We start from the raw sequence: 27,505 nt of genomic DNA, 5'->3' as shown, positions 1-27,505 counted from the left end.
AAGAAAGGTGAGAGGTCCAATTTTGAGGTGGCTCAAACCGGAGATTCCTGAACTACAGCCCCCTAAAAATTACTTGGCATCAAGGTTTGAGTCATTTCTTACACAGGAGGGACGATGGGAGCTTGTGATGCTAAGAACTAGCAGCTTCTGCTTGGGGTCATGCTGGCTGGTGGGTGCTCTTGTTGTCACAGCCTGGGCAGCTGCACCAACACCATCCAAGAGGAGGGTGATCGGTTATTTCGTGCTGATGATCTGCAGGGGCTCCTCAGAACACTGCCCTGAGACCAGCAGGTAAAAAATGATACCGCAAAGTGCTCCAGAATCTATATGCACCCCTTTAATTCAAAGGAAAACAGCATTAAATAGGGAAAAGAAATGCTTTTCCAAAGCCAAAGCACATGGGTAATGTAACCGTGACACAGACACCCTCCCACGGGCTGCAGCTCCTACAAGAAAAGCAAGAGGCTGCTGAGCACAAGCACGTCCCTATGAGAGGGAGATGTTTTCAGCGCTGACACAGATTTGGCTGACAAACGTGGTGCTGGCAGCACTGTCTTCTTCCAAATCGTCAACGTGCCACTGCAAAACACGCTCTGCGGGGCTGCCTTTGTCCCCCTGTGCCATGAGAGCAGCTCCCAGGGGGTTCAGCCCACAAAGCGGTTCCTGCGCAAGGGCTGGAGGAGACATTGAGTCACGGAGGGAAAAGTTGAGTCCCCTCCCTGCTTTCCAAGAGGGTGATGGTGGTCCTGCTCCTCCCCAGCCCTCAGAAAACAAGGAGGACGCAAACTGCAGTGAAGGTTTTAAGTGAGTGCTATCCAAAAAACAAGACTTTTTTTTTTCTTTTTAAGTTTATTCCAATTAAAATGACAATCCTACAATTCCAGGTGACCTGGTAGTGTCCGTGGGGCAGAGGTCCTTGGCGATGCTGGCATTCAGAGCAAGGGGCTGGGCGATAGATTCCTAAATTAATCTGTTTGGGTGGCTTTTTTTCCCCCAGGTGTTCTTAAAGCCACATAAATAATGAGATTATTCCTTGCAGTTCCAGGAGCAGAGTCATTTTGTCCTGACCTGCAGCTCCCTACCTGCCCTGACAGAAGGCTGCTTTCCTCCTCCCGTCTCTCTACAGCCAAGGTGGAGGTTATCTTGGAAGGTGGGATTGTGCTGCAGGGACGGAGAAATGTTTCAGTGGGGCAAGGAGGACACCCACGGTGGTGAGTGAAGTGAAATTGTGGCTCTGGCCACTGGGGCACTGGGCTGGTTTTATTTTCAGGAGTTATTGCGGGGTGGGGGAAGAAACCAGACCCACCATATAAGATGCCTGGGTGCTCTTTCCACCTCTTGGGTGCTCTTGTCCACAGTTGTATGCGCCCACTGGGACCCACATCTCTTGCTGCTGCTTTGGGAGAAACGCTGCTTTCCTCCAGGGGCTTCTCCAGTCCCCAAAGCAGTTGGGGGAAGGCAAAGTGAGCAGTGATGCAGCAAAGTGTCCCCTGGTTCCCCCCTTCCCGCAATCCCGTCTGTGGATAAAACTGCATCCCAAAGTGGTTATGCTGAGGAGGTGTCCCCATCCAGGACACTCCATGCACCATGAGGTTCTTTGCAGCGTGTCCAGCTGCGAGTGGCATTTCTGCCCAAACTAGCCCGAAACGCTTTGCTCCCGTGAGGAAAAAGGACATGGAGGCTGTAACCTCCTGGGACTTAGAATCATAGAATTGTCTGGGTTGGAAGGGACCTTTCAGATCATCCAGTCCAACCATCAACGCTGCACTGACAAAACCCACCACTAACCCATGTCCCTCAGCACCACGTCTGCCCGGCTTTTAAATACCTCCAGGGATGGCGACTCAGGGATGCCCAGGATGCCCTGGGCAGCCTGTTCCAAGGCTTGACAACCCTTTCGCTGAAGCAATTTTTCCCAATATCTATCCTAAACCTCCCCTGGTGCAACTCGAGGCCATTTCCTCTTGTCCCGTCGCCTGTTCCTTGGGAGAAGAGACCGACCCCCCCCCCCGGCTACACCCTCCTTTCAGGGAGTTGTAGAGAGCGAGAAGGTCTCCCCTCAGCCTCCTTTTCTCCAGGCTGAACACCCCCAGCTCCCTCAGCCTCTCCTCATGAGGCTTGTGCTCCAGACCCTTCACCAGCTCCGTTGCCCTTCTCTGGACATGCTCCAGCACCTCAGTGTCTTTTCTGTCGTGAGGGACCCAAAACAGCACTCAAGGTGGGGCCTCACCAGTGTCCAGTACAGGGGGACGGTCACTGCCTGCTGGCCACACTGTTCCTGACGCAGGCCAGGATGCTGTTGGCCTTCTTGGCCACCTGGGCACGCTGCTGGCTCATACTCAGCCGGCCATCAACCAACACCCCCAGGTCCTTTTCCACTGGGCAGATCTCCAGCCACTCTTCCCCCAGCCTGGAGCGCTGCAGAAACCCTGGGAAGAAACTAAGATGATTAAGGGATTGGAGCAGCTGTCGTACAAGAAGAGGCTGAGAGAGCTGGGACCATTTAGCTTGGAAAAATTAAGGCTGGGGGAGGTCTTATCCTTGTCTATTAATACCTGGGGGGGTGTAAAGAAGACAGAGGCGGATGCTCCTTGGTGGTGCCCAATGCACCAAACTTAAACTGAAGTGCAGGGATTGGAGTTCAACTTCAGAAAAGCTTTTTTTTTTTCTGTGAGGATGGTCAAGCGCTGGCACAGGTTGGCCAGAGCTGATACAGGACCAGGGGGGGGTTTCAACTAAAACAGGGAGGATTTAGAGTAGATATAAGGAAGGGTGGTGAGACACTGGCCCAACTTGCCCAGAGAGGTGGTTTCCAGGGCCCTGTCCCTGGAGACATTCAAGGTCAGGTTGGATGGGGCTCTGAGCAATTTGGTCTGGTTGAAGATACCCCTGCTCAAGGCAGGGGTTTGGTCTAGATGACGTTTAAAGGTGACAAGACACCGCACCAAGGTACAGAAGACAGTAGAAACCAGGGTGGCCCCAGGAACAGTTGCTTTTTCCAGGGCAACCCTGGTTTCGGTGGCGTCTTGGGCTGGTCACCCCCATCGTGCCACCTACGAGCTACACTGACCCCCAGCTTACCCTGCCCCCCCAGGCAGTGGGGCCAAAGAAACACCCTCACAGCATCACTTGGTAAAGGTTTGGGTTTTTTTTATTTCTGGTTTAAAATCAAAATTAGTTGTTCTCTGTAATTACATTATATATAGATTTATAGAGACATTATAGAAAAGAATTTTTCGCTTTTGTTTTTCTGCAAAAATCTGTAAATAAAAAATAAAATAAAACAACGACAACAACAACAACAACAAAAAAAAAAGGGTGGCAGCTTCTGTCTGTCCGTCTGTCCGTCCCTCTGTCGCTCCTCCTGCCCCTGCCTTCCCCAGCGCTTCCCAGCAGAGCAGGAAAGGCCACACCTGGCTACGCTCCCTACGGCCACGGCCAGGGAGGGACAGGAGCACATGGAGCTGGAAAGAAGAAACGCCAGCAGAATATATTAATATCTCGTATTTCACTTTATTTAAGTCCTTGGGGAACTCCAGGTGGCAAAAGGGCAGCAGTTCCCCCTGGAACGAAACGGCCGTGGTTTCCAAAGTGCAGGTCCTTCCGGGAACAAGGGCAGGTGCCCACGAGCAAGAGGAAGGCAAAGAGGAGGCAGAGAAATCCCGTCTCCCTGCTGCTCCGGTCCCAGCAGCGGAGGGCGGAGGCAGGAAGGGTGGGCACCCCCCCTCCCCGTGTGTATTAAATAGTGATCAGAGATGTGCAGCGAGATTCCACCCCCTGCCCGGGGGGTGCGAGAGGTGGCACCCGGGTGGTGGGGGACGCGGTGCTCCGTAAGGCAGTGTGCGGCCGCGGCGAGCTGCCCAGCGGGGGGGAATACTGCGGTGTGCGGCCCGGAGCCGCCGGCTGGCCACCATCCGTGCAAGCCCAGGTGGCCCAGCCAGTGCCTTTGCTCTTGAGGGATGGCGGGTGGCTTTGCGTGGCATCTCAGAAAGCTGTACTGGCCATGCTGGCTGGTGCAAAGATCCTTGGGAGGCTCTCCAGGGTCTCCTCCAGCCGCCGGTGAGCGGATTTACCATCTTCCCCTGCAAGTACACACCATGGTCAGGGAACCCAACTGCAGAAGCTCTGTCCCCTGCCCATCCGCAGCCAGCTCTTCCAGGGAAATGTGGCTAATGCCCAGCAGAGCTGAGCTGGCATGCTATGGCCACAGCGTGAGACCTCTCTTGTCCTCCTTGGGCAGGTCCCAGCCGGGATCTGGCTCAAAAAGCCCCCAGAGCTGTTGATTCAGATGTTGTAAATCCTGTTCTTCGGCTGCCTGGCCTACCCGTGCCCATGTGGGGCAGGGATCACCCACGTCTGGGCTACTGGAATGATGGCTTGGGCCAAAGGGGCTGGGGCTCAGGGCTGTGCCAGCTCCAGCATCTCAAACAGCTGTGCACATCTGCAGGCACTGGCATGGGGATCATAGAGTCATGGAATCATGGAATGATTTGGGTTGGAAGGGACCTTAAAGACCATCCAGTCCCACCCCCTGTCCCTGGGCAGGGACACCTCCCACCAGACCAGGTTGCTCCAAGCCCCCTCCAACCTGGCCTTGAACCCCTCCAGGGATGGGGCGGCCACAGCTTCTCTGGGCAACCTGGGCCAGGCTCTCACCACCCTCACAGCAAAGTTCTTCCCCAGATCTCATCTCCATCTCCCTCTTCCAGCTTAAAGCCGTTACCCCTCGTCCTATCACTCCATGCCCTTGTCAAAAGTCCCTCTCCAGCTTTCCTGTAGGATCCCGAGGGCTTCCCCAGGACCCCGGGCAGGCACAGGGATGTGCACATCCACGCTACAAGCTGGCTCCAAGACCTTCTCCTGGCCACCCCCCGCATGCCAATCTGCCCGCGGCGGCCATCCTCAGCAAGAGGTGGTGACACGGACAATCTGCTGGGACATGGGACACGAGGCGTCTACACGTGCCAGGGTGCCACGGGGATGGGCTCTATGAACAACCAAGACACACAGACTCCAAAAACAGTGACGTGGCTGACAGGCTCTAAGACGGAGACAGTCGTGAGCAAAGCGGCAGGAGTGGGGACAAGGCGGGGGGGACGAGGACGGCTCACGTGTCCCAACCTGTGCAGCAGCTGCCACGATCTGGAGGCCTAGAAACCCCACTCAGATGGTTCTCTCAGTGCCGTCTAGCAAATAATAAATAACAACCAGGCTTAGCGCTCTGTGGCCACGGGACGCCTGGCCACTGTTGCCCGCTTGCTCTTGGCCCGGCAGAGCTTGGGGCACGATGAGCCAGAGGGACCAGCCCCTTTCCCGCGGGCGCTGCCGGCACCGGGAGATGCCGTGGGGGATGCGGTGGGTGGGGAGGGAGCGGAGGATGGAGAGGAGCAGCAGGACACTCACCGCACAGCATCAGGCTCTGCTTGGCCGCCTCCCGCACGGGCTCCTTGTCGGTTTGGCACAGGTAAATCAGCTGCTCGATGCTCTCCTTGGCCTGAGGGACAAGGGACAAGGGGCTGAGCGCACTACTCAACACAACCCAACACTGCAGCAAAGTCCCTTGTCCTGTCCCTTCCCTCCCCATTTCCCTGTCTCTTCCTGCTTCTCCAGCGCATTGGGGGCACCCCCAGCTCCTCTCTCCCAGGAGCAGGAGGCTCTTGCAGGTGTATCCGGACTCTGCTGCCTCCTCCCCGCGTCCTTCTCACCTTCAAGCAGCCCAGCGCTGCGCACCCAGCCACGCGCGTCTGCACCTCCTCATCCTCCAGCTGCTCCAGGTAGCACACCAGAGCCTGGGGGTTGACACGAGGGGGTCAGTGCCACCGCCCGCGGCAGAGCTGGTGGTCAGCACCCTGGGGACCGTGGCACTAGCCCACCTCATCCCCTGCTTGCCCAGCACGTACCCGTTGGCGGAAGCGGGGGTTTTCTGCCAGGCTGCGGAGCTGGGCCGACACGGCGCTCACCACCTTGCTGTTCCCCTCTACGAGGAGCAGGCTCAGGGCCTTCAGCCCTTCCTTCTTCAGGCGGCCCTCAGGCACCCGCTTCAGGGCACGCAGCACCACGTCCTGGTCGTCCGAGTTCAGGTTCTGGGCCAGCAGCGCTGCGGGGAAACGCCGGCTGAGCCCAGTGGCACTGCCCACATGTCTCCTGATGCCACCAGGAACCCATCCCTGGGCACCCTACACCCATGCCAGGCAAGAGGTTGCCCCCACGCAGGGTGCCAATGCATGGGGCTGCTGGGGCACCCAAGCCAAGACGCTGAGGACCTACGGCACGGACCCAGGGTGCTCAGGAAGGCAGCGTGCACCAGATCAGACCTACTTGCCCAACCCCAAGGATGGCTGAGCCTCTGGGTGATGCCCCAGGGCATCATGGTGGTGCTGTGGGGTGATCCCCTATGGTGGTGGGCCACCACCAAATGCCAGGGTCTAGGGAAGGTGGGAGGGCACCCACCTTCCTCGGCCAGCTCCATCACATAGGTCTCGAGCACCAGGGTGCCGAGGGACTCAAAGTGGCTCCAGTACTGGAAGATGGTGACCTGCTCGCCCTGGACGCTGCCGGGCCGCCGGGGCAGCCGCCGATTCAGCACGTCCTCCACCAGCTTCACACACACTGCAGGAAAAGGTGCCGGGGTCAGGGTGTGCAGCGGCCGTGGCCACCCCTCTGTGGGGCTCCTGGTCACCGAGTGACACCCCCTGTGCGCCCACTCACCAGCATCGGCCAGGCCAGGGTGCCGCTCGCTGATGGGTGCCGTGTACTGGGTGCTGAGCACCTGCAGGAACCGCTCCACGGGGCAGGTGTAGACATTGGGCGCCTCCACGCAGCTGTCCCAAAGGGGCAGGACACCCTCCTTCCGTGTCGAGAACTGCACCACTGCGGGGACAGCTGCTGTCAAGCACCCCCCGGGGCGGGGGGGCACGGCTGCAACAGCCCCTTGCTGCCCAGGCCATGCCAGCGACGGGAGGACTGGGCCCCGCGCAATCCCCGGGATATAGAATCATAGAATCATAGAATGGTTTAGGTTGGAAGGGACCTTAAAGACCACCCAGTGCCACCCCCTGCCCTGGGCAGAGGCACCTCCCACCAGACCAGGTTGCTCCAAGCCCCCTCCAACCTGGCCTTGAACCCCTCCAGGGATGGGGCAGCCACAGCTTCTCTGGGCAACCTGGGCCAGGCTCTCACCACCCTCACAGCAAAGAACTTCTTCCCCACATCTCATCTCCATCTCCCCTCTTTCAGTGTCAAACCCTTCCCCCTCCTCCTATGGCTCCCCTCCCTGATCCAGAGTCCCTCCCCAGCTTTCCTGGAGCCCCTTGAGGGACTGGAAGGGGCTCCAAGGTCTCCCCGGAGCCTTCTCTTCTCCAGGCTGAAAACACCCCCAGCTCTCTCGGCCTGTCACAGCACAGTGGCCAACCTGGTGGCATAAACGGTCCCCCTCAGCTGTTTGTCTTTACCTTCTGCGGCAGAGCCGGCGGCTCCCGCTCGCTCCTCTGTCAGCTGGCACACGATCTCCAGCACCTGTGCCTCCCGCATGAGCCTGTCCAGGGCGTACATCTCCCGGCACCGCAGGGGACCGAAGGTGCCCAGCTTCTGCAAAACACAGCCAAACCGGGGACCTCAGGGACGGAGCTCACCCCCACCCCTCCTAGACCAACCACAGCCTCCATGCCAGGGCGTCCCTCCCCAGGATGTCTCCTGTCACCGCGCGCCACCGCGCCACAGCCCTTGTCCTCACCAGCAGCAGGCGGTTGCAGTTGTTGAGGTGAAGCACCAGGGCCTTATCCAGGAACTCGTTGCCGGTGCTCAAGGGGTCGGTGCTGGCCTCGGAGCCACTGCACATGCCGGTGCTGTCTCCCCCTGTCTCGCCGGTGCTGGGGGCCCTGCTGCCGCGCCGGGCTCTCCCAGCCCTCCTGCGAGCCAGGGAGGGACAGAAGCAGCGGGTCACAGTGGGAAAACTGGACCCAGACCTTCCCCACCCACAGGGACAACGCTGGGCAGTTTCTGTAGGACCTACGGTATCATGGTGTCAGGGCTGGGTGAAGCAGCAAGTCCTGGGGGGACAGGGCATGGGGGCTGCCCCCCAGCACAGCCCCCGTGAAGCGATGCGGGGTAGCACTGTGCCACCAGAAGGGCCGCATCCTGCTGCTTCTTGACCTGGACCCGGCTCTGAGCTGTGATGGGCTGGTCTAAGGCTTGGGAACCCGAGGATAGCTGGGCACCCCCCATCCCAACTGCCCCAGGGCCACATCCTGCCCCGCACCCCATCTCACGAGCCCCGCTCTGCACCTCTCATCGTGGAGAGGCTCCTCCTCAGAGCCCTCCGAGTCCTCCATGTCAGAGGTGTTGAGGAAGCTGAAGCTCTCCAGTGCGTGCTCCACTGTCAGGCTCATGCTGGAGGCTCGGCTGAGGAAGACGCCCTGCTTCTGCTGCGGAGGAAGGCATGGTGGCGTCACATCCTGGCTCACCAGCCACAACAGCCCTGCCACCCGTATCCCCAGGCACTGCTAGCAGGGATGGCCCCATCCCCCTTGTCCCCAGGCACTGCCATCAGGGGTGACCCTATCCCCATTGTCCCTGAGTGTTGTGACCAGGGATGGCCCTGTCCCCGTTGTCCCTGGGCACTGTCATCAAGGATGGGCCCATCTCTCTTTTCCCCAGGCACTGCTATCAGGGATGGCCCTTGACACCCTCATCCCTGGACACTTCTAGCAGGGATGGCCCTGTCCCCATTGTCCCTGAATGTTGTGACCAGGGATGGCCCTGTCCCCATTGTCCCTGGGCACTGCCAGCAGGGATGGCCCCATCCCCATTGTCCCTGCTACCAGAGACGGCCCCATCCCCGGTGTCCCTGGGCACCGCCGGGAGCCCCTCACCAGCAGTATCTCCTCCAGGTGCTTGAGCTCCCGCTCGAGGGGCTGCAGCTCCGGGAACTGCCCCCGATAATCATCCAGGGCTGAGCCCAGGAGGCCAATAGCCTCCTCCAGACCTGAATCCACCGCCTTCCCCCGCGGCACCTCAGGGACGGTGGCAGCCAGCGGCGAGGCCGGGATGGGCCTCTCCTCCACAGGGGCTTGTGCCAGCGCCGCCATCACCCCGGAGCCGCAACCGCCCCGTGCCGGCGCCTGGCTCTGCACCGGCTCGTCCGCGCCGGCCTCTGCCTCGCAGGTGGTGGCCCACGCCGCGGTGGCACGGGGCTTGGCCTCGGCGCCCCTGTCCTGCCCTGCCACGGCCACTGGGGCACCGGGGAGAGGGTCCACGTCCTGCTCGCCCATCTCCGTGTCCTCCGGACTGGGTGCGGGCTCCCAGGGGCCCTCCGCAGCCTTGGCTTCCATTGTGGCATCCACGCTGGCCTCGCTGATGTGGCTCAGAGTCCGGGAGTAGGGCACATGCCCGTTGGCCACCACATCCTTCTTACGGTTGCCTGGTTCCTCCGGCTGGCTCCCGGAGGGGGGGATGCCGACATCGCCGCCACCGGCCACGGCCTCCACCGGCTGCTGGGAGAAGGAGATCTCGATGGCGGGGGCGGAGGCCTGCACCTCGGGCTGCACGATGGGCTTGTGGGCGGCATGGCGGGAGCTGCCGGACAGCTGGGGGCTGGAGGAGTCGTCCGAGGACTCAGAGGAGATGGACCAGGCCGTGCCGTTCTCCAGCTCCTCCTGGCGCCGCAGCATGTTCTGGGGAGGGGGGCAAAATGGTGTCAGCCAAGACCCTCCTGTCGCCCTTGCTCCTCTGGCCACCTTCCCTTCAACCGGGGACAGGAGCCAGAGGGCAGCGAGGCCAGTGCGACCACCGGTGCCGGCTGCCACATTGCCACAATGCCTTGGCTCTGCTGGCACAGCAGGACGGGTGGGGAGGACCCGGCAGACCATGGCTGCCCCTTCCAGCCCTGCACCCCGTGCCATGGTTGGGGGGGAGTCTGGCTCCCCAGGCCCAGCCATGCACACCCCGGAGCCCCGGGGTGCCAGCAGCTCCCCGGCACAGCAGGCAGCTCCATCCCGGCCATGATGGCGTGTGACATGTCCAGCCAAGGACACCACCCGCCATGGCACCAGCTCACGGGGGACAGCACCGACCATCACACCAGCATCCCACCAGTGGCCATGCCAACGTTGGCCACGCCAACACCATATTAGCATCACACCAGCAACCACGCCAGCATCACGCCGGTGCCACGCCAGCAGTGTCACACCAGCACCGTCCCACCAGCACTACGCCAATGCCACGGCACAGCACACCAACGCCACCAGTGCAGGGACACGGACAAGCCTTCTACTCACTAGTGCCCAGCTCTCGCACAAGGGCACGCGGACAGAGGCTCCCCCAGCTTGGGGAATGTCTCCCCAGGCCCCGGCCTGGCAGGATCAGGCCTCTGGCCATCAGCGAGGGCTAGTGAGTAGGAGACAAGGAGCTACGGCTAACGGGGGATGGCCACACCGCTGGGCTAAGCTACTGGCCGGCTCCAGCCCTCACACTTACACGGCCCTGCTGCGGCCATCTCCCGAGCTCGGCCGAGGAGACGTCGCCGCAGGAGCAGCTTTGAGACAGCTTCTCGAAGAGTGTCTCCCGAAAGATGTCCAGCAAGGACCACCCATGCTTGTCGGCCGCCCGCCCCAGGCTCTTGGGCAGAGAGAAGAGGAGCTGTGAGCACGGGAGGAGGAGCGGCCGGTACCAGGGAGCCATGGCCGTATGGCTGGAGAAGAGCTGCCCAGCCCTGTCCCCAAGCCGTGCCACCCTCTGGGACGTCGCCACACTGACCCCCTCACCCAAGCAGCCCTGCCCGGTGTCACACTTACATAGAAAGCCTGTTCCCGCAGGGATGGCGTGTCGGGCGGGCTCTGGTTGTAGGTGGAGAACCTCTTGTTCACCGTGGAAGCCTTGTTAACAGTGCTGGCTGCTGAGGGCTGGTCGTCCTTGTCGAAGGGGCTGAGGAGGACAGCAGGAAGGTGAGGAGTGTGTGCCAGCCCTGAGGGGCAGATCTCAACCCTGCTCTGCAGCGAGCAGGACACCAGGATGCCATCCAGTCCAGCTCTGGCAGCCCAGCTTTGGGATGGGAGAGAGCCCAGGAGAGGCCACCTCTTGCCAGACCGTGCCAGGCGTCCCCAGCCCCGTCATGTGCTACCAGAAATGCCTGCCGAGGTACTCACTTCCAGGTCACCTCCAGGCTGAGTTTGAGGGTGCCCAAGTCATTGATATCCACAGCCACTACCTGGGGCAGAGCCGCAAAGAGGTCCTTCGTCTCGCAGGACACGTTGCCCACCACAACATGGTTGGCCAGGCTCTTCAGCTCCGTCACCTGGGGAAGGAGAGGGAGGAGAGGAGAAGGTAAAGCCCTGGACTGCACAGATGCTGTGTGCATCCACACTGTGTGCCAGGATGCCACCACCACCAGATGGCCTCCTCTCCACCCCAGTGAGGGTGAAGTTTAAGTGAGGTCCTGCAGGGAAGCCCTGCTGGGGTGCAGGGTGGCTCCACACCATCCCTGCCCCTTTCTGCACTGTACCTTGATGGAGAGGAACTCGGTGACGAGGGGCAAGAAAACCATTTCCTCACTGTCCCACACCTGCTTGCTGTTCACCTCGATGCGCCCCCGCAGCTTCCACCGCTGCCGTCCATACTTCATGAAGATCTGGGGACGTAGAGGGGTGGTGGGTTATGAGGGAGACACCGCCCCAGGGTGGTGGGTGCTCTCTGCGCGTCCCCGGGCACGGCCAGGGAACCTTGCCACCCACCACCACCCTGCAACATGCTTCCATGCCAGCGCCCACGTACACCCCCCCAGGCACCCCAAGGACCAAGGGCAGGAGAAGAGCAGATCCCAACCCCTAGAGCCCCACCAACCTCATACTGGTCACCAGCACAGAGCCGGGCAAAGCCTGCCAGTCCTGCAAGAGAAGGCAGAGGGGCGTCAGCAGGCAGCGGGCAGGCAGGCAGGCAGCAGGGCAGGGATGGAGCGGGACGCGGTTACCTTTCATCCGGACGTGGAACTCGCCCAGCTGGCTCTCCAGCTCGTTCTCCAACAGGCACATGTTCTGGGGACAGACAGATCCACAGCACCCATCAGCAGCCACCCACGGGACCCAGCACCCTACCAGCCAACCCCAAGCCAGTGGCCTCACCTCCGTGTACTCCTTGTAGCCCTTGCTGGCCTCGGCCAGGCTCTCACGTGCTTCCCGGCTGCCCGGTGAGCCCGTGCTGTAAGCCTTGACCATGTTGTGGGCTCCATCACGGAGCCTCCGCTGGATGCAATAAGCCTCGTAGAGCTCATCGATCTAGAAGGACAGGCCCGAGCTGCAGTGAGGTGCAGGGCAGGGGACAGTACGGCCATCCCGGCACTGTACCCAGGGAGACCCAACGTGACCCCCGGGTCCCCAGCTCTCACCTTGCTAGCGTGAAACTCCAGGCGACGCAGGAAGCGCTCGATGGACTTCACTTGCTGGAAAAGCAGAGGAGATGGCATTAGAGGCAGCCCAAGCCCTCCAGAGAGGAGCTGTGGGTCAGGATGTGCCCTGCTGCGTGCCCGGGCTGTGGCTGGGATGGATCCTGGTCACCAGCCCTGCCTGGGATGGTAGCCGGGTGTGCCTGCACCCAGGTTCTGCAGCATCCTCCAGCCTCCCCTGCTCTGGAGGGTCCCCCACAGGAGACAGGCCAAGCTCTTGGGTGCTCTTCTCCCAGCCTCAGAGTTAACCCAGGCTCAGCACTCGCCCAACCACAGCTTTTGTTTGCCAGAAGCGGGCTACAAGCTCCTGCCCGTCTCCGCTTCATCCCCTGCCCAGACTCACCTTGCCTGCAGAGCCCCGATCCCACCCCACATGCAGGGGACTGAGGGGCAGGCAAGCGGATAAGGGGCTGGCAGTAGCACATCCCTGGCACGAGGATGAGGGGAGACAACGGGGATAAGGGCATGGATCCCGCTTACCTTATCCAGATCGTAGAGAAAGCCCTGGAGGAGAGAGGAGAGAGATAAAATGCAGCACAAAGCCAGCTCTGCCCACCCAAGGGGACCCAGCACATCGCACACCCACCACCCCTAGCACGTCAGCGGGGACATGCAGCACCCAGCCAGGGCTGGAGACTGGACGACAGGAGGACAGGAGCCACGTGTAGCCCAGCACCACAGCCCGGGCTGGGCCCTGATGTCCCCAACAGAAGCAGGTCTGCCCTGGGGCACAGATGGACCACAAGTTGCCACAGCCTTGCCCACAACCCTGGCTGTCTGCCCCAAAGGATCTTCCCAGCAAGACTCACCAGGCGCGAATTCCTCTTTGACTCACGTATCTGGGTGCTGAGCTTCTCCAGTTCCAGCTGGTGCACCTCCAGGTAGGCTCTGGGGGCAACCACACCACAGGGGTCAGGCTGGGACACCTTGCCCAGGGCTCCTGTCACCCACAGCCCACAGCAACCCAGTATATCTGGGGCCCACAGGTGCCTCTACATGGGACGTGGTGGGATGTGGGACCCCACACCACTCTGGGACCCCAAGACACTGTGCCCAGGAGACCTAGCATGTCCCTGTCTGGTCCCCTGTCTCAAGGAGAGACCTGCCAACCCCAACCCACAGGGCAAGCTGTCCCCGTGCCCCTCACCCAGCCATGGGAAGCCCCAGCACTTACGTTAGGCCTTTCTTGAGAGCTTCGTACACCTCGTCCAGGCGGTTGGGCTGAGGCACCTTGGGTGGTGGCGATTTGTGGGACATTGAGAACATCCTACTGACCCTGGAGCCAGTCTTGCGGGAGACAGTGGGGGTGAAGGGTGAGAGGTTCCTGGGGAGAGAGGCAGGCAAAACTGGGGCGGCTGGGGTCAGCACACAGTACCAGTGTCATCCTGGGTGCCCCAGCCTGCTGGGCACCCTTTCTTGAGACAAGAAGGAGCTCTGGGATGGAGGCCAGGTCTGCCCGGACCTGTCTGCCTCTCCCAGGACTCCCCAGCAGCTAGTCTAACCGGCCAGCGGGGCCAGGCAAGATGGGGACATGAGGCCAGGTAGTGCTGCCTGCCCTGGGTGTCTGCAGCCCCCTCGATGCATTCGGCTGCCCCAAAGCCATGGGAAGGACAAGGAGAAACCCACAAAGCTGGTGGGGGTCCAAGAAGCTGGGGTAGCCTCTGAGGAGATCTGTGGGTCCCATGCGCTGGTCAGGGGGAGCAAAGGCAAACAGAGCTGACACCAGCTGCAGCCAAACTGTGCTCCTGGAGTGCCCGTGGGGACACCTCCAGCCCTGGCCACTCCCCAAAGGGCCCGTGTTCTGCTCCATCCCCAGCATCCCAGGTGGCCAGGGCCATGGAGATGCCCCCTGCGGTCTGGGCGCTGTGGCAGGGTGACACATGCCACCATCAGCTTGCTGTCCTGCCACCATGAGCTCCCAGCGACAGGCAGGGATCCCAGCAAGGGAGCATCCTAGGGACAAGCAGCACTGTCACCCCATCCCAAAGTGCAGCAAGATGGGGCATGGACATCCTCACTGATGCTATGCCTCCCCAGATGTCACCAAACCTGCCGTATGGAGCTGCCAGCTGCCCATCACCTCCACCTGCCCCACTGCTGCCTTGGGGACCTGAAGAGATGCTGACCCAGCACATGGGACCCAAACACCACCCTTCCTGCCTTGTGCAATGGAGTTGCTCCCCAGCCCAGCCACCAACGCCCCACTCAGACCAGCTCTTCCCTTCCTCCTTCCAACTCATTGTCGCGCCACTGGCACCCAGGAGACACCATGGGCTCCTCGGTTCCCAGCCCCAGGCCGGACCTCCCATCCTGTGCCGCTCTTTTGCAGGAGCGGCCAAAAGACTTCCCCGAATCATTGGTGGAGGGGAAATGAATGTCTTGGCCTCCTCCCAAGCCAGAGAGATGGGTAAGCGCTTGATTTCCACCATCCCTCCTCATTCCTGTCCTCCAGGGCCTCTGGACACATCTCCCACAAGCATCTCTCCATCAGTGGGCATCCAAAAGTCCTCCCTCTTCCCTGCCCCCAAGCAAGCTCTTACGGGCACTCTTAGATCCAATGATGTGCTGGTGCCCTGGAGCATGTCTCTTGGCTCAGAGGCTGGACGAGACCTGGGGACAAGAGCCAAGCAGGGCTGGAGGTCCACTCCCAGGCATGGGGAGGCTCTACCTGGGCTTGTGCCCACCCAGTGAAGGTGGCCCACAGCCAGGCAGCTTGGCGCTGCTCTCCCCAGCCCTTTGGCTGAGTGATGTCTCTCCCCTGGCACCAGTGGGTGCACTGGGAGGTGAGGAGCCTGGCTGGGTGCTAGGAAAAGGGATTAAGAGCATTGAAGTCCTGCAGCGCAAAGCCATGGCGTGCCCATGTCCTGAGAACCACCGGCAAGAGGGTAGCCAGGAGCTAGGGACAGTGGAGAGGAGGGTGGCAGGGATGAGCAGCGTATGGGGCAGTTCTCACTGACATGAGGTTCAGCAGAGAGGAAGAGGAAGGGTACCATGGGACCGTAACATCACCAGCAGCCAGAGAGGATGAGGAGGGAACAGCTGCTCCTCGCAACGCAGCTGATGGGCAGCCAATAAAACCTTTCAGCAACAGGTCTGAAGTGACCCGGAGGAAACCCTAATTCACGTCAGCCCTCAAATCCCAAAACCAGCCGCCGCAGGAGGTCAACACCATCGAGACACCGCTTCAAAAGCCACCCCAGCTCCTTCACCATACCCATTAACCAGGATGAGATGGTCACAGGGAAGTCCTTAAGAGCTGACTGGAGAACGAGGGTGAGCTACACCTGCCCCCTCGATGCTCTGGTGACAGCAGCCACGGGGCTGCAGGGTCCTCATGCAGCTGGGACATGGCACAGCGGAGAGTTGGGGTGATGTCTCCCATCTCGATGCTCCCTGCAGCCCCCCCTGCAACATCCCACGGGTACCACAAAGGTCCCTGAGGGCGATGCCAGGACAGCGGGTTGGGAAGATGCCTCAGGATGCACAGCAGGTCCTGCCACCACGCCCAAGCCTGTCCCTGTCCCTGGTGGCAGGCAGCATGAGCACTCATCTCCTACCTGAAGGGCCGGTCGGCTGTCGAGTTCACTCCGGCGAAGGACTGGCTCCTATTGATCTTGGTGACGAGGACTCGGCGCTGCGGGCGCACAGACAGTGACATCGTTGAGTGTGACCTGGAGGGCCTCCCTGGGGGACGTGAGAGAGCGGTGTCACCAGCAGCAGGGTGGGGAAACACACTCAGGCAGGGCTGCCGCTGAGACTGGGATGGGAACGGCACCCAAGGGCCAGGGTGGCTACGACACCCACGGGCTGGAAGCCTTCCCTCCCTCAAGGATGCTCCTGGTGGCACTGGGGATGCTGGTCCCATGCTGTCCCCAGCAATGGTGTCACCCTGCCCTGGGTGAAGCAGGGCTCCGGACACTGTGAGCACTCGGCGGGAACAGACGGATGGACACGTCCCAGCTCGGCCCCCTGGGAGCCAAAGGAAGGGGCTGATGCCCAACGCTTACTGTGGCCCATCCCAGACACAACCATGGCAAGCCCTCCGCTGTGCCCCATTCCTGCCACCTCCTCCTGAACCCCGACTCGTCCCCTGTCCCGCTGTCACTTGTGCCACCACTGCAGGGGCAGGAAGGGCGGGGGGCCGGACCCGGACGCCCAGCCCTTCACTGTCTCCATGCTTGCTTCCGCTCGCTCTGGCAACCAAGAGGGAAACCCAGGGACAACAAAGCACTTCGGAAAGTCCCCAGCTTCACCAGGAGCTCTGCATCGGGGAAGGAAAGGCCGAGCCATTCCCTGCCGGACCCTGGAAAGTCCACGCAGGCAGCACGTGTCCAGCCCCATGGCCACCGCAGCCATGTCCTCTGCTCCTGGCAGCACCAGAGGGGGTGCTAGGAGCCCCGAACACACTGCTGGGACCTGCCTCTCCCCGCGGTGGCCGGTGCAGTCGATGCCAGCCAGGACAGAGCAGATTTCCAAGTTTTGGGGCCCCGACCCAGCTGTCACCCTGGGTCACAGGAAGCATTGCCGCAGCCCTGGCCGGGGCAAAGAGCAGGGGACCCCGGGGCTCCTCCTGGCAATGCTGGGGGGTACACAGGGGACCCCAGCCCGCAGGGCAGCCGCAGGAGCAGGGCACAGGCTGCTGGATACTCCACCCCTGATGGTCACCTCTGATGCCAACTTGGTCCCCCTGTCCCTGCCAGCCCCCAGAGCCGAGCTGCGGGCTGGGGAGCCAGGAGCTGCCGGGGATGAGCCCACACAGTGCCCGGCAGTCACGGACCCTGCTGCAGAAGACCAGGCAGGGTCCTAGGGATGCACAGCTTCCCCGGTTGGCAGATGGAGCCAAGCTAATGCCAGGCAGAGACACCCCGCACTCCCTAAGGGGCTTGCTCTGCCTTTCCTCCTGCCCCAGCACAGCCCCCGGCCCCAGCAGCCCAGGGACGGCACGGGGACGCAGACACTGCCGGGGGTCCCACCACATTGCCACCATTCCCACTCCTTCCCAGCTGATGATGCCAGCTGGAAGCATCCCGGCGCGGCACGCACCTGCTCGGCCACCAGCTGCCATGCCCCCGGCGCTGTGGTCCCCACCGCCCCGCAGCCACGCCATCACCTCCCCGCACACCAGGCTGGGGCCGGGCATTCACAGCGCTAGAGATGAGCCGCAGCCGTTTGGAATCAAAGCCAGCCACCGCTGATAACCATCATCCCAATGAAGCCAGGACGCAGCAGGTCCATCTGGTCCCCTCTGGGCACCAGGGTCCCAGCCCAGGACCAGAGAGTCGCCCTGTGGGTGCCACTGCCTCGGCGTTATCTCGGTGCCAGTCCCTCCAGTTTCCAGGACAACACTGTCCCAATTAAGCTCATTAGGAGGAGCTGTAATCCCTGGCAGCCCGGCTGACCTGCAAGGCCTGGGCAGATTACCCTCTGCAGGGCTCTTTAATCTGCTCCCCACTGAGCGAGCAAGGCCAATGGCACAGGTGCTTGCTGGGACTGACAGCGGCTCATCTATAGGGCAAGCACCCACCACTCCTACGATGGGGCTCTCCACAAGTGGGGCAGATCACAGCTCCTATGGGGTGAGCACAGCCCTGCCAGCCCATCCTTCTCCAGCCCACATTACTGTCTGGGGACATGGGAGGGGGGCTCTAAGGAGGGTCACCCAGGCAGGAGCCTGGGAGAAGGATGCTGGGGACGTTGCAGGGGAAGAAGCATGCTGAAGGCATCACAGGGGAGAAGGATGCCGGGGCTGTCACAGGGGAGAAGGATGCTCGGGGTGCTGTAGGGGAAGATGCTGAGGGTGCTGTGGAGGAGAAGGATGCTGAGAGCGTTACAGGGAAGAAGGATGCTGAGGGCATTGCAGGGGAGAAGGATGTCGGGGCTGTCGCAGGGGAGAAGGATGCCGCGGGTGTCGCAGGGGGGAAGGATGCTGTGGACCAATGCCCCAGCACAACTCCCCAGTAGAGTTGACCCCTTAAATACTCCAGCAGCCACCTGAGGCTCCTGCACTAGCACAGGGACTAGTGCCATGAGCGGTGTCCGCTGGCAGCACCACATCCCTCTGCCCCAGCCCAGGGACCCAGCTCTCCCCCAAACCCCCCTGCAACGCACCGCACCAGGAGGCCAGACCACCGGCAGGGTGGGTGCAGACCTAAAGGGTCAAAGGGACGGCTCAGCCCCAGCACTTGCCACCAGTGAGCCCAGCACCTGGCCCTGGGCACTGCCAGGTCCTGCCAGCGCCAGCCTGTCTGCCATGCCACCCTGCGTCCCCAGGCCTGGCACCCTGCAGCCCAGCTCCTCTGCCAGGACCCCAAACCTCCTTCGAGGAGGGGGACACCATACCCCAGTTTGTGGGACCGATGCCCCGGGAGCCCCAAGGATGCTCGAGCCTGGCACACGTGGGCAACCAGCCCGGTGCCAGATGGCAGCGCTGCCTGCATGAGGCAGGGCAGGCAGGATGTGGGGTCTCCGCTCCTGGCACGCTTGGCTCACAGCGGAGGGAGGAAAAGAGCCCGGCGTGGTGCATTCCTGACATTACCGAGATAAGAGGTACCTGGTACCGCGGGGGACCAGAGCCCGGGGCACGCTTGGAAGGGGCCACCGGCCACCGCATCTCACCCAGGGTGGTGAGCCCCCATGCCAGGCTTACCAGGAGGCTGGCACCGGGCACAGCACCGCCACACTCGTGTCCCTGCCATGGGCTAAGCCCAAAGCACAACCCTCCCTCTCACAAGAAGGAGCCACAGAGGTCCTGCCCCAAAGATCCTGCCCGAAAGGTCAGGTCCCTGCCAGCCCCACCGCCCTCTGCCCTCAATTAGAGCTTCGGTACTAACGAAGCAACCTCCCCACCAAGCTTTTCACCTTGCCGTGCCTGCGCCGCAGACTGCCAGCAGCTCTCCCGGCGTAGAAAACACAATCCAGGGAATCTGTCCGTTCGTCTGTCCCCGGCCGGCGCTGCCCGTGGGGCCAGAGCAGCCAGCTGTGAGCAGCCGGTGTGGCCGGGGCGGGGGTCGGGGTTGCCCACCCCGGGGCTCACCAGCCCGGCCGCCGGCTGGCTCCTCACTCGACGCCCGCCCGCCCGGTGCTCTGGAGATGATTGGGATGCCAAGAATGCTGGTCGGAGCGGCAGAGGGGGCAGTCCAACCGGCTGGGTTGGTCCCAGCTGGTTTCTGTTTCCGACACTCCAGACACCAGCCTCAGGTCGATCCGGCGGGTTTATCAACACTGCCCTGGCTGGAGACGCCCCAAACTGGCTCCCCCCGAGCCCCACAGCCCTGACCACCTTCTCCGGTAATGTCACTTACTGGAGGCCAGCAATACGTGGGGTGGCCGACCCAGCACCCCAGGGAGAAGCACCAACGACCAGCCAGCTGCACCCCCAGCCACCCGAGGGGCGTCCCCAGGAGTGGCTGGCAGGGCTGGGCTGTGGCCCCCACACCGATGGCACCGCGGCCACCTCCCCAGGCACCGGTGTCCCCCAACGAGGGCACAGCACGATGGCCACGGGCCAGTCCATCCCGCCCACGGTGTCTGTGGCAAGTGGGGGGTCCTGCCACCCCACCCCAGCGACATGACCCACCCCCCTCCCCGCTCCCGGCACCCTTGGGTGCACGGCGGGGCTGACCTTGGGAGCCTGTGAACTCAACCCCTTGGCACGGCTCCCTCCAGCCCAGGCGCTGCATCCTTGTTTGCACAGCTGCGTCCCCGCTGCCATAACCCAAGCCCGTACCCCAGCCTCCCCCCCAGCAGCCCCTTCCGGCCCCAGGACGGCCCTTGGCCGGCTCCTGGCGTGGGTTGGAGCAGCTCTTCCCTCCCATCGCCCCTCGTCCCTCCCCAGCACACAGGACGAGAGCATCCGGGGACTGATGCCACGCTGCCTTGGTCACATGGAGACTGGGACACCTCTTCCCTGACCTCCTCCACGCTCTGCCTCTCCTCCAGGCAGGCAGCCCCCCTTCCTCCTTGCCCGGCGAGGAGGGAAATTGGGTTTTTTGGGGAGTTGGATGAGTTGGCGAACGGCATCCTGACTGCCTATGGCTCCCCCGAGAGAGAAATTCCCAGCCATGAGGCGCCAGGAGCAGGGGATGGCAGTTTGGGTGCCGTGGGCAGGGGTCTGCATGGGTGCTGGGTGCTCATGGCAGTGGTGCTGGGTGCTCTCGGCCCCGTGGTGGGGGGGACATGGTGGCTGTATCCCCCCTCGGGGCTACAGGAGGCCGGCTGGCTCCTTGGGCCGAGTGGGAGGGCGGCAGGAAAGGGAAGGAGCTGGGAATGGGAAGAATTGGAGGAAGTGCTTATTTACCCCGTGGAGTGTCCCCGAGGAAGGGCAGGGCAGGGCACGGCGCAGGCAGACACTCACGGACGGCTCCCTCCGGGGGGGGCCTCACAGCCTCCCACCCCACCACCCATCCCATCGGCTCCCAGTTCGCAGCCAGAAGGGGATGAAAGCCCCAAACCAGGACCCACCCCACCCCACCGGGGCCGGGGAGTTCCCCGGTGTCTGGCTAAGCTCAAGCCCAACCCGTTTTCTAGAACAGGTCCTGAGAACCAGCCCAGGACCCACCAGGGTCCCAGTGAAGTGGGTCCCCCACCACGGAAGGCACAGACTGAGCACCCAGCCAGGATCCCCCTGGCTTTGGAGGCCTGGGGGCCCATAGCTCACCTCCGTGCTGGCCAGGGGCAGCACAGTGGGCTGTGACCCCTCTCAGAGGGGCTGTGATACTCTGGAAGGATCCTCCTGGGGTTGGCATAACCTTGCGAAGGTGCCGCATGCCACCTTTGGCCGTACCTTGTCACCTCCAGGATGGGTACCGGTAGCTTCCTGCCCCCCCTTCTCACCTCCAGGATGCTCTGCTGGGTACCAGTAGCTCCCCCTTGCCCCCACCTGCCCCAGCAACTTGGTCCCTGTCAGCGAGAAGCAGCCCCAGGACCCCCTGTTCTGCCCAGGTCCCCTGGGGTGGCCGTGGCAGGGATGCTCGACACAGAGCCGGGCTCTGTTTGTCCTCGTTGGCACAATATATGGCGGGTACAAGGGGGAGAAAACCTGATTCGCCAAGGAAAGCCTTGCTGCTGTGACACCTGGGGGCATCTCCTGCCTTGAGATGAAGAGCCCGGGTTCTCAGCGCGGGCAGCAGCAAGGCTGAGCGGCTGGCGGGTCCTATCCTGCCCCGGGCACCGCGTCACCACACGCCACGGTGACAACCGTGTCCCTTGCAAGTGGCGAGTACCCTTGTCCCTGGAGCCCCTGGCAGGGAGAGCTCTCCTCTCAGGGAAGCCCCTTGCCCAAAAAAGCCCCCTGCTAGCCCGACTACGTCACCCTGGGAGCCTCAAACAGCTGGGGGTCCCCAAGTTAACGATGTTTGCCGGAGCCCCCCCGGTGCTGCTGGCGCTCGGTTACCTTTTGCTTTGCCATTCATGGCGGGCTGTGGCAGCACGTCCCCCCCGGGCTGGGCTCAGCGTCCCATGCGGCGCGGGCGGCTGTTGCTCTCTCATGCCGTCCGTCCCTTCGTCCGTCCACCCGCCCGTGTGCGGGGGCTGGGGGGGCTCCCCCCCGGGGCAGCAGTCTCCTCCCACACTTCCCCTGCCCGAGGGCTGACATCACTGCCCAGCGCCGCAGCCCAGGCCGTGACTCAAGGGCTGGGGACAGACGTCAGGATGGAGGACAGGAGGACAGAAGGACCTCCATCCCCCTCGGAAGGAGGAGACCCCACCAGCACTGGCCACCCTGGGAGCAGGGACAGCACGGCTCGGTCCCGTTCCTTCCCTCCATGCCACCCGCCTGGGGAAACTGAGGCGCAGGGGAGGGGACCACACTGCAGGTCACTGTGGTGCAAACTCAGGACCGCAGCGTCCCCTCCGAGCCCTGCCAGCCTCATGCCACCCTCCCCGCCATGAGACCGCTCCCCTCAGAGGCCCCCTTCCCTCCAGCACCCAGGGCAGGCCACCAAACACCGCCCTGCCGACTGCACTGCTGTCCCCAGGCTGGTCCCTGCTCTGGGGGGGGGGGGGATGCTCCAGGCACAGCCCCTCGTCCCCATCCCTGGGGGCTCTGCTGTGGGCAGGCACAAAGCCGTGGGCAGAGCAGGCAGCCCACACTCACGCCACTGCGGCAGCAGTCCCGGCAGCCCTGCTGCTCGCTTCTACATTGTTTTGTTTTGTTTTGATTTGATTTTTTAAATATATATATACATAAAACTGCCATGGCTTTGCTGTGGGCTTCCCATGGCACGCATCCCCATGGCACATCCGTGGGCACCCCGCAACAGCCAGGAGCTGCTGGCAAAAGGGTTTCCTTGCTCAGATGTCCCCAGTTTGTGCTGTTTGGGTCTCCAAAGCCTCGGAAGGGCTGGCTCTCCAAAGACGCTGGGTGCCATTCCCACACGGGAACCGAGGATGCCCCGCTCCCCAGAGGTCTTGCACCCACGGGGCAGCGTGGTAGACCCACCTGCCCCCCATGCCAGCCTCCCAGCCCCACAACTGCCTGCCAGAAAGCACACGGATGTCCTAAACAACCAGGGGGACCCTTTGGCACAGATGTGACCCCCCCTTCCCAGCGCTGTGGGTCACTGCACGGGTCCTGGTCCTGAGTCCCTGGCACCCGCCTCCGGCTCCGAGGGAGGAGGGTGGAGGGAGCAGCCAGCCCAATCCAGGCTGGGACCGGCTGCCACCACCACGTCACCGGGGCAGGAAAAGACACCTCCCTCCCGGGCTCCTTTCCTGTTTGCTCCTGCTTTTAGAGCAAGTTCAGGCCAGGTTCGGGAAGAAAAAATATTGGGGCAGAGCCTTGGGGGGCTGTTCAGAGAGATGGGGTGCTCCCAGACACCCCAGAGGGCAAGCCAGTTGTGGGGCTGCTTGCCCAGCCCAGAGCTGGTCCCCTCCTTGCTGATCCCTGCACGGGACAGGGCCAGGACACAGGAAGGAGAAGTGTCCCTTGTAGGGTGGCACAGTTCCCCCACCATGGGCACCCATGCACATGGCTCTGAGGCCAGGCTTGGCAAGTTGGGGCTTGCAGCGGTGCCACCAAAGAGAGCTGTAACCCAGGGCACCCTCTCGTTCTGGTGTCCGGCTGGGCACCAAGCGCCAGCCCCATTGGGAAAGCAGCGAGGAAAAGAGCTGGTGAGACTGGGCTGGCCCACGAGCAGCACCCGAGGAAAAACCACCCCAGGACTGGCAAACAGAGGCATCTGGTCACCCACCTGCCTGCAGCCTCCAAGCCAATGTCACAGGGAAGGAAGCCAGAAGCCCAGTGCGCCACAAAGCATGGTGAGGAGGGACCCACCTCCACCCCAGCCTCCAAGAACTTTCAGGAAGACCATGTCTCCTACCCTGCCTGGATGGGATGGTCCCCCCGGCTCTCCCTGCCGATGGGTACGGTCCCAACCCGGTGGCTGCCATGGGCAGAGAGCCACCACCCGGCTTTTCATCCCTTGCTGCTTCTCCTTGGGGGAAATCATGGCTCCCAGCACAGCCCCGGCACCCACCAGCCTTCTGCAAAGCCACCGCCATGCCGGCAGCCATGCGGAGCCGGTGTCCGGCACACGGCCAGGCAAGGCGCCCGCAGCGACGGCCCATGCCAGCTCGTTTGTTCTCATTAAAGGTTAACGAGAAAGCCACGCTAAAGCTGCCGGGCGCTGCAGGAGAGGCGTTCCCCAGCGCCACGCGGAGCGAAGGGACCTCCAGGCTTCCCTACCTGGAGGGGAGGTGACGGCCAGGCTGTGCCACTCGTGGGGACTCTGCCTCTCCGTAGCCCTGCCTGGGGGGCAGCCGGTGTGCGGGCAAACTGCCTGGCACGGCACCCTCCTGGGCATCCCCCCTGGGGACACCGCCGGGAGCTGGCAGGAGGTGGGGGGCTGAGCATTCAAAAGCTGGCAGAGGACGCCGGAGGAGGCCACGGGCCACCAGACATCTCCTCTGAGCACCCCCTGGCACCCTGAGCGGCACTCAGCAGGGCTTGCCAGCTCGGGGACACCTTGCCAAAGGAGGGCAGAGGAAGGGCACGAGCCCAGCCACTGCCGCCAGGGCCGGGGCGGTAATTGAGTTAAATGAATCTCTGTCCCTGGCCTGGACAAGGACAGGGAGTGGGTGCAGGGAAGGGGACAGCACTGTGGCCCCCCACAGGGCGCTGGTCACCCCCCCCAGCTCAGGGGACTTTCCCTGGATGCCCACCACCCGGGCTCGGCACAAGCAGCCATGACGGCTGCCTCCATCCCTCCTACACAGCAGGGACCTGGGCGTAACACCCTAAGTGCACCCTTTCTGGGGGTGTCCCCGTCATGCCCTCCTCTCACCAGGCCTGGGGACCTGCCCCCAGCATCCCCACCCCATGCAAACCAACCCCTCCGTGGGCAGCTGCGCTTGGACCCGGGTGTACAGCCATGGCCAAGCAGATGAAAAATCCAGACACCCCGGGAGGATGTTCCCACTTCCCTGCCGTCCATGGGATACAGCACTGGCATCCCAGAGACCCTGGTTCCTGCCAGCACCGAGTCCTGGGGAAGTTCTCCAGCTGCTCCCTGCTGGCCCTGGGACCACCAGCACCGAGGTTGTATCCACCTAGCATCAACCAGCCCCTGAAGAAGCCCCCAGCCCCAGGAGCACGCTCTCCTGGTGGCACCAGCACCAACGGCCAAGGTGATGAAGAAGCTGTTTCAGGCTGTTCCTGGACAAGCGCTCCCTGGACACAGCCACCCTTGCATGGCGGGGAATGTCACCGGAAACACAGCACGACAGGACACAGGCCAGCCTCAGCTGGCGAGCAGAAGTCACTGCTGGCCAAAAGAGGCTGGCGGAGGCGAGTGCCAGCATGTAGGCACCAGCCTGGTGAGGAAGCCAAAGAGCTCCTGGCCATGGGGGTCACCAAGGAGGACACACAAGGTGACAATTCTGGAGAGAAGACCCACCATCATGGCTTGAAGGAGAACCACGGTGAGTGACCAAGTGACGTATGGCCTTGCAAGAGCCAGTCCTGCTCTGGGAGAGCCTGGTGGTGACCACCACCACCACGGTGCCACAGCCGGCCCCTCTGACTTCTTTTGTTTGTTTGTTTTTTTGCAGAAACAGGCAAAGCCAGCTCCACAAAAAACCTGGCAGATCATCCGCAAAGCTTTTTTTCTGCAGGTTGGTGCCCCGAGGGCTGGAGAAGGAGCCGCCCTTGTGCCAAGCCAGGGCTCTACCCGTAGCCAGGCTGGCACCAAGGCCGCCGCCGGCAGCATCCCTCGCCGGAGGGGCCGGGCACCCTGCATCCGGGCAGGCTCAAGCCCTCCCCCTTCGCTTCCTTGAGTCGTCCCCACACGGCAGCAGAAATAGAAGCGATATAAATGGCAGCCCTATAAATAACCCCCAAGCACGAGGCGGGGAGCTGGTCCCAGCCTGGCAGTGGCCTCAGCCCGGCAGTGGCCTCAGCCCACGCAAAGCCAGGGCTTGGTCTGCCTCCGCTGTCCCCTGGGGACCCCGAATGCCAGCTCCCTGCCCACCACGGGTCTCCCAGGTCCCGTCCTTGAAGTCAGAGCCACGGCAGCAGCTCCAAGGCGCCCACCGAGCCTTGGCCACCGGCGCAGGATAGAGCCCAGCATGGTGGCATCCCTGGGGGACGTCCCCACATCCCTGCCTGCTCTTCTCGGGGTAGCAGCAGGCACTGGACAGTGTCCACCCTGGGTCCCCCAACAGCACCCCAGGCTGGAAATTGGTGGGCAAAGCAGGAGCACTGGCCAGGAGCCTCAGGAAGGGTTTGGGAAGAGATGTCCTTGTCCCCACCGCTGTCCCCGCTGCAGATCAACAGTTATACCCCGGTTGCGCCCCAACACCCACCTCATCGGCTGCCCATCCCGGCATCCCCCATCCCTGCCCACCTTCCCACGCTCGACCCCATTGCCCCGTCTCCTCCACAAGGGGCTCGGCCACCACCACGCCAGCTCCTCTCCGCGTCAGGGACGTCCGCCAGCTGGGAGCAGGACACACCACCGGCACCAAGCCCTGCACCGCCTGATTTAACGCGGCGTCATATCCTCACGCCCCAGCCCTGCCCGGGGGGACGCCGCAAGACTGGTCCTCAGCCACCGGCCAGGAGACGGGTCCTTGGACTTTATAGGAAGGCCAGGACATCCCGGTGGCCTCGGTAGACTCCTTTGGGAATCTGGCAGGGGTAAAACCCGCTAAGGCCCTGGGATGTGAGCCCTGGGGGTGGCAGGGAAAGCGTTAATGGTGGTAGGCCTTCCCGAGCACTTCTTGGCAGGCTGGGGAGGGCTGGGAGATAGGAGGATCGGGCCAGCAACAAAGCCAGATCTGTCTCATTAATTCCTCCGAGCATTCCTCCCCTCCTCACCCGGGAGGAGGAGGAGGCAGCACCCAGCTGACACGGTCCACCCAGGTCCCACGGGAGACCCCCCCACACCCCACCCCACCCCCGGGGTCCTGTTTTGGGTGCAAGGCAGGGGGAGATGGGTGCAGCTTCTCCTGCGGGTTCCCGCAGAGCCCTCCATGGCCAGCCGGGCAGCCCCCCCCCCCCCCCCCCTTGTTTGCTTGTCCCCCTGCCCCGCGGTCCCGGGGTGGGGGGGTGGGGAACGGGGACAGGGGCAGGGACAACCCGACGCCCGTCCCCAAGCCGGGAGCGGAGGGAGCCCCCCCACATCCCCGTCGGGGGGCTTGGGGACACCGGGCGTCTTTGTGGTGGTGGGTGCTGTGCCGGCTCCCGTATCCCCACAGTCGGGGCGGTGACTCCTCCCGGTGTGTGTGTGTGTGTGTCGTGTGTGTCCCCCCCCCGCCCGGAGAAGCGACGCCGCGTCCCCGTCCCCCACCGCACCCGGAGGAGCCCCCCCCCCCCTTCATGTCCTCCCCCGTCCCCACCCGCACCCCGCGGCGGGTGGCACACGGCGACATGTCGTGTGTCCCCCCCCCAACAACCACCCCCGGCTGCTAAAGCCACCAAGCTCCCCCCTTCCTCTTTTGTGTGCCCCCCACCCCCCCCAAAACCCCGGGGGGGGGGGGGGGGGGGGGCGGAGGTGGCGGTGTCACTCACATGTCCCAGGAGAAGCGGGGGGCGCCGGCCGGCCTCATCCCCTCTTTGTTCCGCTCCCATGGAAC

At 62.9% G+C, this 27,505-nt stretch overlaps 1 protein-coding gene across 2 annotated transcripts; it reads right to left on the bottom strand.

Moving 5' to 3' along the window:
* Positions 1-3,131: 3,131 nt before the first annotated feature.
* On the bottom strand, positions 3,132-27,505 carry RIPOR1 (RHO family interacting cell polarization regulator 1). 2 transcript variants are annotated; one of them, XM_074151355.1, is made up of 22 exons: positions 27,441-27,505; positions 15,991-16,117; positions 13,608-13,757; positions 13,243-13,321; positions 12,914-12,937; positions 12,377-12,430; positions 12,114-12,266; positions 11,963-12,026; positions 11,836-11,879; positions 11,498-11,623; positions 11,142-11,290; positions 10,791-10,920; positions 8,871-9,671; positions 8,284-8,423; positions 7,733-7,907; positions 7,452-7,587; positions 6,709-6,870; positions 6,451-6,609; positions 5,901-6,097; positions 5,706-5,789; positions 5,404-5,494; positions 3,132-4,082 (listed from the first exon to the last, which is right to left on the bottom strand). In XM_074151355.1, exons 2-22 carry the CDS (start codon positions 16,089-16,091, stop codon positions 3,985-3,987), a joined length of 3,117 nt encoding a protein of 1,038 aa, XP_074007456.1. In that variant the 5' UTR covers positions 16,092-16,117; positions 27,441-27,505; the 3' UTR covers positions 3,132-3,984. The 2 variants fall into 2 exon arrangements, with proteins under 2 accessions (XP_074007456.1, XP_074007455.1); XM_074151354.1 differs by lacking the exon at positions 27,441-27,505 and adding an exon at positions 21,825-21,955.

Source organism: Numenius arquata, chromosome 8 (assembly GCF_964106895.1).
Source record: "Numenius arquata chromosome 8, bNumArq3.hap1.1, whole genome shotgun sequence".
NCBI lineage: Eukaryota > Metazoa > Chordata > Aves > Charadriiformes > Scolopacidae > Numenius > Numenius arquata.
The sequence above is the reverse complement of the archived record's forward strand: the minus strand, read 5'-3'. Positions and strand labels throughout refer to the sequence as shown.